This window comes from Akebia trifoliata, chromosome 10 (genome assembly GCF_017979445.1).
Source record: "Akebia trifoliata isolate Shusen 1 chromosome 10, ASM1797944v1, whole genome shotgun sequence".
In the NCBI taxonomy this organism is placed as follows: domain Eukaryota; kingdom Viridiplantae; phylum Streptophyta; class Magnoliopsida; order Ranunculales; family Lardizabalaceae; genus Akebia; species Akebia trifoliata.
The window spans coordinates 27633762-27646774 of NC_141384.1; the positions used below are offsets into that span (position 1 = coordinate 27633762).

General features: G+C 34.5%; 2 protein-coding genes across 2 annotated transcripts; both read left to right on the top strand.

Annotated features, from left to right (window-relative positions):
• The first annotated feature begins 6181 nt into the window (after nt 1–6181).
• LOC147393554 (fasciclin-like arabinogalactan protein 10) lies at nt 6182–8072 on the top strand. The gene is made up of 2 exons (XM_086456890.1): nt 6182–7567; nt 7935–8072. The coding sequence occupies exon 1, from the start codon at nt 6280–6282 to the stop codon at nt 7561–7563; it is 1284 nt and encodes a 427-aa protein (XP_086313016.1). The 5' UTR covers nt 6182–6279; the 3' UTR covers nt 7564–7567; nt 7935–8072.
• Nucleotides 8073–11889: 3817 nt separating this feature from the next.
• Nucleotides 11890–12477, top strand: NEET (2 iron, 2 sulfur cluster binding protein). The gene is made up of 2 exons (XM_086456333.1): nt 11890–12182; nt 12254–12477. Exons 1-2 carry the CDS (start codon nt 11959–11961, stop codon nt 12354–12356), a joined length of 327 nt encoding a protein of 108 aa, XP_086312459.1. The 5' UTR covers nt 11890–11958; the 3' UTR covers nt 12357–12477.
• Nucleotides 12478–13013: the final 536 nt, after the last annotated feature.

Sequence of the window (13013 nt, forward strand, 5' to 3'; positions counted from 1 at the left end):
ATTATTGACCAAAATATGAAAGGCGTTATTTAAATCACCATCGTATTTAAAATCAATTCCTAATCTAAGACAGTAATTTAGTCTATCATAATACATAACAATTATTATTATAAGAGCATCTCCAACGGTAATGTTTTATTTATCTATCTCAATTTCAAGGATATGTTTTAGATGGTAATTTGGTTTAAAAAAATTCAAAAGTCAAATTTTCCGGACCTAAAAGGGATATAACAAAATTCATTAGGATGGTATCCACGAGTGTGAATGGCTTGAACATTTATTTTTGAGTTGTGCAGAACAATAAATACTTCTCACTCGTATCTTGATGAAAAGTATTTATGACTCTGTACATATATCCACATCAACAATATGTGAAATGATGTCAATTTCAATGTTACTTCAGTATTTTATTTTTCTTTGATAATCCGATACATGGTGTAGAAATGAAACATAAGCCACATGTAGGCTCAAAATTTGTGAGAATTATAGGCAGTTAGGTCCATCTTAGGTGGATGAATATGGTTCACCTTAATAAAAAGATGATCCGTCAAAATGAGGGATATCAACAATGATTCCTCTCCCCATCTCCTATCCATTCGATGATAGAAATTAATTCAAAAGATATCAATGATGAATAACATCCTCATCCCCTTCGCTCCATTGCACAAAACGAGCCCTCAACTTGATTACACGTGCATGGTCATCTCCATGATTGATTTTGTCACCTATATACATTGATGAATCCTATTGGATTGGGTACAAGAAGAGTTCCACTCACGAGGATGATGCCCATCCTTGTGTTATTTATCCATTTACTAATATAGTTGGCTATTTAATATTCATAATGATATTGACATCTTCTCCCTCATTCAATCGCTACTACAATTAATGAACCAAACATGAGGTATGTGACAAATGCACATTTATTTTGAACTCATTGCTAAAATATTGGTTTCATAGTAGTAGAGGCAACGTGACTTTTTTATTAAGTTGTTTTATCGTTTATTGTTAAAATGTCGATGCAAAATATTTCATTGACTTCTTATCTGACTTCTAGCTCATATTGAATCAACTAATGCCGTTTTTGGATAGAGCGCAAGTAAAATATATGAGAACTAAACAGAATATTCAAATTCAAAATAGCTTAAATCTAGCAATGGATCCTCTGTAGCCCATTTTTCCTATAGCTATTATTCTACAATCTACAAACACATCACATCGATAAAAATAACAACTCAATCCTCTTGTACTCACGGGGTATATATATAAGGGAATGCTAACGTTCAAAATCTCGTGGGGATGTTAGAATTGTTCAACATTTTTTTTTCTTTAATAATATATTTCATAATTTTATCTTTTAATGAAAAAGATAAGGGCATGTTTATCTTTTACACAATAAATACATTTATTATATTATTAATAAATGCATTAATTGTCAAAGTATTTACTAAAAAAAAAATTTATTTAATTTAAAATACTAAAACGTTTGTAGTATTTATTATGTAAACAAATATTTATGGTGTAAAAGATCAATACACCCTTGTCTTTTCACTACAAGACAAAACGAAGAGGGGTAGTATTGAAAAAAAAAAATATTGGACAATGATAATGTTTCATAAAATATTAGACGTTAGCATTCTCCTATACATACCCTTCCTCATTTTATCTTTTAATGCAAAGACAAGGGTGTATTGATCTTTTACACTATACATGCTTGTTTATATAATAAATACCACGAGTATTTAAGTATTTTAAATAAGATATATTTTTTGTAATAAACTTTTCAACAATCAATATCAATATAATAAATGTATTTATTGTATAAAAGACCAACATGCCATTGTCTTTTTCACTAAAAGATAAAACGATGAGAGGTATTATTGAAAACAAAAATGTTGGATAATACTAATATCCCCATGAGGTCTTTGACGTTAACATTATATATATATAGTGTTCGACAACCAACACTAGGGAGCTACAAAATTTTTCTATATAGCTTAAAAGTTTCGGATTAGGCTAATTTTGTTATAATTATGATATCTACAATTAGGAGATCATCCTTACAAAAAATCAACTCATTCCAAAACTTCTAACTCATATAGAACAAATGTGTTGGCTCTCTAACGTTGATTGTTGATTGGAACCCTATATACATATAACTATTTTTTTGCTCAGATAAAATATTTGAAAATGGACGGTCCTTGAATTCCTAAATTTAAACAATTGGATGTAATCGTTTCGATGATGTGGCACACTTGCAATTACAAGAAAAATGGGCTATAGAGGATCCATTCCCCTTAAATCTCACACCTTATCATTAAGAGTTTGTTTTATTTATAAATTTTCTTATGTGCATTCTAAGCATATGAGTACCCTACAAATGTAAGCTTGACCTATTTGAGCCAATCAATCATTTCATGTCATTCTATTAAACTATACTCTATATTTCATATAGTGTGGTGTCCCAATCCAAAGGTAGGTTGTTTTTGTTCTTGGTTTCATAAACAATAAAACATTAGGGTAAAGACATCAAGATTTGTTATGAATTAAGATAATTTATTTTACAAATCTCGAGGTATTTTGATGGTGGGTGAGGTAAGTAAGACCTTGTTTTTTCCTCACTATGTTAGTAAGGCTAGTCAGACTCATAGTTATACTTGGTGTGGGGCTCCTTGTCAGTAGATAAAAAAGGGGAAGATAAATAGAATTACCAGACAACAAACATTTACGGTACCCCATCACTTTTTATGTGGTCTCACTCTTCCCAGGTTGTATAAAATGTCTTCTTGTGATGGTTCAGAAGTACAAGTTACTTTAGAGATCCCATCCAAGTTTTAGTAATAATTGAGTCATCCCTTGACCAAACTCTTCCACGAGAGACTCATAAAAATAACTTACATACCCTTATGTTCAACCTTTAGTCAGAAAAAAAAAAAAAACGATTCTCCTTCTTGAAATCCATTATCATCAAACTCTTCAACTTCTAGGGAAAATGACTTTTCAATCTACTCTTCAACCTGTTATAAAAATTCTTAATTTTTTTTTTCTTTTACTAAAATATCCCATGACTTCAAATTTTTAAGATCTTTTTATTCTTTTTCTACTAGTTTTAGTGTTGAAGGAGATAAAATCTTGAAGTTGAAAACAAGGAACAAAATTTTATATTATTTGGATTTTTTTAGAATTTCTCTCCAAAAGGTTGAAGATGAAGGCAATTTAAGTCATTTTCTGTTGATCTTTTGTAGAAGACTACTGTCAACGGATATGTCATAAATTTGAAAACACAACACAAGGGCCTCTCAAATATTGACCCCCAGACCCTCGGCTTATCGAAAGTACCCAAAAATAATTCTGAACTGTCGGTGGAGACAAATTCTGTAAGAGGACACGTGGCCAAGCACATACCGTTGGTCTGCATTAAAGAATTAGAGACTGGACAGTCCGATTTGAAGCTTAAATGCAAAAGTTGATCCAAGGCCCAAGGCAGAGTTTTAATCCAACGGCAACAGTTGATCAAGGACTAAAGCGAATTTCTTAAACGTTTGCTTAGCTTAAAATTTTAAATCGACGAGTCGAATCAACTCGATTGAATTTCAAGGTAACTTGGTCTTAAAACTCATTTGAGTCAACTCGAAGAGGAAATCAAAACTTTATACGGGATAACTCAGAAATGTTCCATTAGATTAAACTCGACCGGATTATACATTTATATCATCATATTTATAGGTTCTCGAGAAACAATAAAAACATGTAAATTTTGAATATTTAATAGCAAAATACTTTTCTTACTAACCTAACAAGAAAAGTTTCCTGACCACATTACAATATAAATAAAATAAAAAATTGTACAATGCATGTAGAGGATGGAATTTTAAGAAGGTAGAACTTAGAAAAATATAAAAAAATTTCCGTTAAATTTTAATTTTAAATTTGAAAATTTTAATTTTAAATTTGAAAATTTTAAATGTGATTATTCATGTGAACACAACAATTAAAATCTTATTAAGTTAGTTTATTTAATATATTTTTAACTAAGATGGTACTATTAATGAGTTCAATGGATTCATTAATTGAGTCATGTTTTAAGAGTCGTGCTGTGGTGACGTAGGATTTATTGTGATTCTTGCAATTACGAGTAAAAATCATTTACGATTATGCATGCATGTCCACATCAAAATTGTGAGAATCACAATAAATATTTTGTGTCATTTCAACATTTTTCATGTTTTTTAAATTAGAAAAAAAATTAAAATAACATTGAAATTAACATTGTTTTACACATTATAGATGTGGATCTGTATACAGAATCATAGATGCTTTTTATCAAAGTATGAGTGAGAAGCATCTATGACTCCTTAAACTATGTGTAAAACGATGTTACTTGAATGTTACTGCATCAGGACTCCTTAAACTATGCTGTTAACTACTCGCGGGAATGGAGCAAGCCTGATTGGTTGGAGGAGAAGAAATTTCCAAGTGATTAAGAGTTTGGATTTACTTATTTTTCAATACAGGTGGCAGTATTTTATTCGTCAACTTAGCACAGAAATTTCTTAGCTAAATCTTTGGTCACAAATAAATAATTAGCGAAATCTAACTGCCTTGGTAGGGTTTCCAATGTTCCAATTGCACGTGCGATTGCCCACGCGTAGCCGACATTAGAGTCCAACTACATTGATGGCGTGACCCCCAAGTCGCCCCACCAACAGCATTTGCTTCCGATTTCACATGCAAAACAAAAGGACGGAATTACCCCTTAAGCTATTTTGCAACGTCCACTTTTATTTCAAAAATTGGATAGAGGGAATTAGGTCAAACTCTCGATGCTATTGGATATATTACCGTTTTATTTTATTCGAATATTAGGGTTTTTAAATTTGAATAATGTTGGGGTGAGACAGGTTAGACATTGTGATTCTCACAGTTTTCACGTGGATACTGAGTCACGTCACCCACTTAATGAGTCAATTGCCACATCATTACGTGAAATTAAAATATAAAGAAAACCAATGTCTTCTCCTCTTCTCTCCCTGTTATATCTTTTTCTCTTCCCGTTTCTTTTAAGATATGTATGCACCGATTCTCACCTCATAAATTCTTTCTCTCTTATTTTCTATGTATTTCTTTTTCATTTTCTCAATCTCACAATTTAGGGCAGAGGTAGGAATAAGTGGGTTCGAATGAACCTACACAAATTTTAAAAATCCAAAAAAAAGAAAAGAACATATGTTATAGGGGTGAAATAGACACTTGGATCAAACATGACTGCAAAATCTTCAAAATTACATCATATCTCTTTGTTATTCATCTTACAAATTGTTGAAATAAATCAAAATTCTAAATCTATGAAATTGTAAATTTATCATTCTCTACTCGCCATTTATCATAAAATTTTTTGAGTTAAATTAACAAATCCATTGAACGTCCCACCCAAATACATGTTGGATTAATGATCTAAGAGATTATCACTGATGTTTGATTTCCTTGGTAATTTCCAAATATGTCTTTGAAATTAACAATAAAAATGAACTTTTGTTTGTAAACAGATTGTATTTTATGTGTTTACCCCTACTCCTATCCGAAATCACGAGATCGAGAAAATGAAGAAGAAATATATATATATATATATAGAGAGAGAGAGAGAGAGAGAGAGTGTTTATGAGGAGAGAACCTTTGCATACATATCATATAAGAAAACAAGAAGAGAAGAGGAAAAGATGCTGGTTTTTTTTTTTTTTTAATTTCATTTAATGACATGGCAGCTGACTCATTAAGTGGGTGACGTGGCTTAGTATCCACATCAGAACGGTGAGAATCACAATGGGCAACCTGTGTCACCCCAGCATTACTCTTTAAATTTACATCACTAAACTTAAAAAACGTGTTACTTTGGTGATGATAGAAATTTTGTTTGAATTATAAGATTTATTTAATTAAATAATTACGTACTTTTAAATCGTGATGGACACACAAGTCATTTAAAAAAAAAGCTGCCCATTCTCATGTTTTACACAAAATCTTTCAAAATATTTTGCTTTTCCCTGTTGTGATACGCACAATCACATGCCAATATACCTTATGCCCATCCAACGTTAACCACAGTTAAATTTAACCCATATCTGTAACCATAGTTATCTTTTAACCCCACAAACCCAAACTCAACTATCTATTCTCAATCCCACTCATCTCACTCTCTAGTTTCCACTCCTCACTCCTCACTGTCCTTACTCCACACTAGCTCACAGTAGCCTTGAGCTACCAAATCTGCTAACGAACGCCATGGGCGCATCACACCTCCTCCCCTTCTTCCTCCTCTCACTATCATTCTCTCTCTTCTCCACTCCCTCCACAGCTCACAACATCACAGCGATCCTCTCAGCCTTTCCAGAATACAGCCTCATTAACAACTACTTCACCCAAACAAAACTCGCTGACGAAGTCAACAGTCGTGAAACCCTAACATGTCTCGTCCTAAACAACGCCGCTATGTCCACGTTAGCAGGTAAGCACCCCCTCTCAGTCATCAAAAAAGCTCTAAGCCTTCTCGTCCTTCTCGACTACTACGACACACAGAAACTCCACGACATTTCTAAAGGCACAACTCTCACCACCACTCTTTACCAAACTACCGGAAATGCCCCTGGAAACCTCGGTTTTGTCAACATTACTGATCTCAAAGGCGGTAAAGTCGGCTTCGGCTCGGCGGCTCCTGGATCTAAGCTCGAGTCATCTTACACCAAGAGCGTTAAACAGATCCCTTACAACATCTCGATCTTGGAAGTCAGCGCGCCGATCATCGCGCCTGGGATGTTGACTGCACCAGCTCCATCAGCTTCTGATGTTAACATAACGGCGTTACTTGAGAAAGCTGGATGTAAAACGTTTGTTTCTTTGATTGTTAGTTCTGGTGTGTTAAAGATCTATCAATCTGCGGCTAATAAGGGTTTAACGGTGTTTGCGCCGTCAGATGAGGCGTTTAAGGCTCCTGGTGTTCCAGATCTAAGTAAACTAACGAACGCTGAAGTCGTTACGATACTTCAGTATCACGCGTTAGCTAGTTACACTCCGTTCGGGTCTCTGAAGACTAGTAAAGATCCGATTAATACGTTAGCGACTAACGGCGCTGGTAAGTATGACTTAACGGTAACGACTGCTGGTGATTCCGTTACTTTGCACACTGGTGTGGATTCTTCTAGGGTTGCTAGTACGGTAATCGACACTACACCTCTCTGCATTTTCACCGTCGATAGTCTTCTCCTACCAAGTGAGTTGTTCGGTAAGTCTCCATCTCCGGCGCCTGCTCCAGTTCCAGTATCGTCTCCTTCGCCGACTCCGGTACTTTCTCCGAGTCCTTCACCGGAAACTTCTAAAGCCCCGGCACCGTCCATGTTATCACCACCTGCACCACCGATGGAGTCTCCGGGAGAAGCTCCGGCGGGTTCACCGGAGGCTACGTCGGAGAACAGTACAACTGGTTCTTCTGGAGCCGTGGATCTCAGAACACCAGCATTGTTCAAAACCCTAATTACAGTCTTTGGATTTCTACTTGTTTGGGCTTTGTGAGAATGTGAGTTCGATCTGGTGGTTTATTTTTCAGCTCTTTTGAACATTTTTTTTTTTTTTTGGTTTAATCTGTTCTTCACAGTTACTGTGAGATCATGTAGTTAGATTGTTAGATGATCTGATTTCGAGTTTTTTTTTTTTGAATATCTGCGCATTTTAGCAGGAATGATGGATGTTTTTCCATTGTTTTAGTGGATTGTACTCTTGTGTTTGTTTTGAGTATTGTTATTATCGGGTACTTCGCGTGCTATTTTAATTTTGTGAGATATGTTTTGATTTGGTGGGAAAGTGGGGCCCAGTAAAATAATGTAGGGTTCTTAATGGATTTTGTTGTTTTTTTTTTTTCCTAATTAATTCTTTCCGGAATCCAGACATATTGGTTGGATGGAGAGCAACACCTTGATCTTATTTTTGTTGTTTGGGGCCCACCTACATCAGGACCATCGATCTGTGTGCCACAGCGTAGTTGGTCCAGATCCTCAAATCCACTCCTGACAGGTTTGTCTGAGATTTGTGGAGATGTGATAGTGATTAGTGCAAGTTGCAAGTTGTGGACAGTTTTGATCAAAATTTGTTGGTGGGCCCAATGATGTTACATACTTAGGTGGGTTTTGTCGAGGGACTTGAACTGGGGATAATTATTATTTGGGAAAATTATTTAAAGGACCTTACGGAGTGACTTTTTTTTTAAATAGTCCCTAAATTTTCAACGTCAACTAAACAAGACATTTAGTAAATTTCTTCTATCTAAATGGTCTCTAAAGACCATCACTATTTTGGCATGCCGAATGATGAAATTAGTCTTTTCTCATCTTCTTCACATAGTAAGAATTTCCAACAGCGATTGTCATCATTTTCGATGATCTTTGATCATGAATGACGAATGAAGAATGATATTCTCTTAAAAAGAAAATTGAAGAACGAAGTTAGAGATTAAATTTAATTTTTTTTTTAATAATTACATCGTTATTTTATTGTTTGAAACCATAATTGATACATTTTTGGATATTTCGAGAAGCTTAACTGAGTGTCATAGTTGAAAAAATGAAAAATCTGGTTGCATTACAGTATTGACTTCAACGGCAATAAAATAAAAAAGGGTGAACTCGACACTAATTAGTAAGTTCACCAGTTTTTAATTTATTATCGAGTTCAGCACTCCCTTGAGATGTGAGTGAACATATCTATGATTATGTGCACAACTCCACGTTAGCACAAAAAAAAACAAGTGGTCACCTTTGAATAAAGCCAACGCAACATATAAGCCAATAAGGACTCTTTCCTTTGTCGGTGGAAGGGGCGAGTAACCTGGTCTGTCACCACAGATCTTTTACCTGTTGAAACATTATTCCTTTTAAGAAAAATTACTGACGTGGTGAATCTAGGAATTATTGATGAGCCACACCTTGGGGTATGATCTAAATTGTCTCAAAGTAATTTGAGTTTAGGTTGGTAAGAGATTAAATTACTCTTTTTATTGCTCCATAATATGTTTTACTCTCATATACTCAAACTTCTTTTCATTTACTCTTTTAATCTACAAATATCAGAGATCATGTTTATTTGTCATCATCTACAGATAGTAATTAAAGGAAAATAAATGGGTGTTTTACAAAAAACGGTTTAGTATTTTGAAAAAGTTAATGGTTCTTTCAGTTTTTTTACACAAAAGATTGTACAGTCATATTTTCTATTTACTTATTTATCCTTCTTATGAACCTATAATCAACTCAAGGGCATAAAGGTAAATTCATCAAATTATCGTATAACATCAGATAATTATTTTCATTAAAAGAAAAAAGATAATTATGAAATTGGGTTTATAGCCATTTTCATGGTCATTAAAAACAAATGACTGGTTCAATAACTTGAGAAAATAAAAATGTGATTTAGTTATTTTTCCAAGATAATTTCATCTGAAGATGCGAACTTAACAAGTTGGTAAGACGTGCGAAAAGTGTTCCCATTTCTTTGGTTCGATTCTCTTAGAATCCAACTTCACGATTACCTTCCCAAAAAAATATATATATAATCTCATACATAACAGGCATGATGGATTTGGGTCCCCATCATCGTTCAATGTCACATCTTTGGTTTGACTCTCTTAGAATCAAACTTCATGATTATCTTTCAAAGAAAAAAAAAAGATAATTTCATACATAACGGGCATGAAGGATTTGGGTCCCCGTCATCGTTCAATGTCACATCTTTGGTTTGACTCTCTTAGAATCAAACTTCATGATTATCTTTCAAAGAAAAAAAAAAGAAGATAATTTCATACATAACGGGCATGAAGGATTTGGGTCCCCATCATCGTTCAATATCACATCTTTGATTTGACTCTCTTAGAATCCAACTTCATGATCATCTTTCAAAGCAAAAAAAAAAAAAAGATAATTTCATACATAACGGGCATGAAGGATTTGGGCCCCCATCATCGTTCAATGTCTCATCTTTGGTTTGACTCTCTTAGAATCCAACTTCATGATTATCTTTCAAAAAAAAAAAAAAAAGATAATTTCATAAAATTACGGGCACGAGGGATTTGGGTCCCTATCATCGTTCAATGTCCAAAAGTTCGGTTGAGTTCTACCCATATTAAAAAAGAAGAAAAAAAGTATTGCTTATGGGGTTTATATGGCCCAAAGCATCATTGACCCAAGAACCATTGAATCCATAGTGATTAAATTATATTTTAAACATTTCAAAAATAACTTATGAATACATGGTGATCAAGCTCCATATTTATTTTGAACCATTAAATTTTACATGCTCAAGTTCAACTTGAACCCTAGAAGTCCAATTTCCTTTTTGGATTAAAATCCGACAGGTTTAGGTCTACTCTAATCGATCATGGCCCAATCGAGATCCATTTGAGTAAAGAGATTAGCTCCTGCTCTTATACAAATTTGGATTTGGATACTTGGCGATGCACTAACATCGGATTAAGCAGATTCCGCGACCATTTAGATCCCTAGATGTCAATGAACCGGAACCTTTTACTTGCACCTTCTCTCCCTTATTCCCTTCCTCCCAATGTTGGATCCAATGCTCGAATCTCTTTGCTTTAAATCCTTTCAGGTCCTCTCTTTCAAAAGCCTTTGGTTCAATGTATTATCTTTGTTGGTGTTGGTGCTTGACGAACAATATTATTCAAAAGTCGACAAAGTATGCTTGGCATTGGTATTTGCAACTAATAATCTTCGCCAAATTAACCAGTCTCACGAAAGCGAAGAAACGTGGACACTAGCTCACTCTACCTTGTTTACAAGGTTAGCCACTCAAACTAGAAAAACTCACTATAGAGGTCGATTATGCATCCCTTACAGGCAACCACTCCTAGTGAGCGAAACACCTTTCATCTCCTTTGTTCCTTAGAACTTATATACAACGTGATACACTGAGTCATATTTTATAAAGATTATGATAAGATTAAATCGGTTTACGATTTCAGAGTCATGTCTTCGTGTTTTGTATGTAAATCTTATTAGGGTTCCTGTAATTATTGATTAAGAAAATAAATTAATTTTATATTTTTCACATATTAAAAAGGAAATTCTTGTATTATAATTTATTAAGTGATGCTTTTTCTCGGGATAAGAGTGAAAAGTTTCAAATGGTTTTGTGGGCACCTTGACATTAACAATGTGTGAAATGATGTACATTTCAATGGTACTCCAGCATGACTCTTTTAACTTTTTTTAGAGTCAAGGTGGAGTAACAGTAAAATTGACATTGTTTGGGACATTGGTGTGCACAGAACTATAAATGCTTTTCACTCAAATCTCGATGAAAAGTATCTATTGTTTCATACATCAGTGATATTAGAATCGATGTACATTTTAATGTCGCTTCAGCATTTTCCCCTTTCTTTTTACAAGTGTCTTGATTGCTAATTTATCTTCTTTTTTATTTTTTACCCAACTTCGAATTTCATAAACAAAAACAATTTCCTGACGAAGGAAAAAGGGCCTTAGTAAGAGTTGGTGTACTTCACATCACATTTGGGGTGCTCTTAGTAAAAGTTGGTTTGGCAATAGAGAATGTCTCATTTGGTACACAAGAGGTGAATATATGTACTTGAGACCCATCTCCATGTGGCTATGTGGGTCCACCTTACCATATTAATAACCACAGGATCCGATTAAGAGGTCAGCTAGTTTAACAGCATTGATCACTGTTGTAAGTCAACTAACTTGCCATCAGAACTACTTAATCATTAAAGATAGTTTTAAATAAAATAAAATAAAAACTGTGACGTGTCGAAGTTTTGTTCACAAAATCTTCTTGCTTTTGGAAAGAGCGTGTCCTCCACAGGTTCTACACCCACTCATTCAAAAGGGCTTCCCTCTATCAACTGGAGAGAGATAGAGAGATTTGTAGTTGTTGGAATTAATGGCATCGATTGTAAATATGGTTGGTGCTCGGTTCTTCTACAGCCCATCATCGATGGAGGATCATCGTACGACGATGCAGCAGCGAAGCAGAATAAGCGTTAGAAGAAGAAGAGTTATTAGAGCAGAAACTATGATAAACCCAGAGATAAGGAAGGGTGAAGAGAAAGTGGTGGACTCTGTGGTGGTCACCGAACTCTCTAAGCCTCTCACTGCCTATTGCAGGTCAGGTGACTTTCTTGAATTCAGTTTTGTTGTATGTTGTTAAGGAGAGTGACACGTGTCGGTGTGGACAGGTGTTGGAGGTCAGGGACTTTCCCACTGTGCGATGGAAGCCATGTGAAACACAACAAAGCCACTGGAGACAACGTTGGTCCTCTGCTCTTGAAGAATAAGTAGTTTCTAATTTTTAATTTTTGTTATTTTCTGAGAAATTGAAGTTGGTAGAGACTTGCGAGACTATATAAGTTCTTTTTCTAAAGTTATTATTATCGGAAATATGAGAAAATCTTTGCTATTCTGTCATTGTATCAAAGTTTGATGTCGCACCTTTCAGTCCCATTGATTGGAGTGATATATTGTTTTGTTGGAAAAATGTGCCATTTTTTCCAGATTTTTGTGACCGGGAGGGTCTATCTATTTGAGCTACGATTTAAGTGGGTCCCACAATTTATTAGAAACGGGATCACTTGAAAACTTATTATTCTTATTGAGGAGAATAATCTCATTTATTTAGTTGTCAAAAATCCATTTTGGGTGAATGACAAATCGGCTCTTTACAACCCCTTAATTCCTTTCAGAGGACACCTCTTGATTTGAAGGGACACACCTCTTAATTTAGAAATGATACACCTCTTGATTTTGAAGGGGCACACCCCTTAATTCAGCGAGGACACACCTCTTGGTTTTCATGGGTGCATGTTCATTCTATAAGGACACCTCTTTTGATTTTGGGTTGTCTCTTAAGAGACACTTTTCTTTTTCCAAGAGATATTATGTTTCTTGGAACCATCTTTTCCCAAGAGACACATTGTCTCTTAAAATTTTATAAATAGG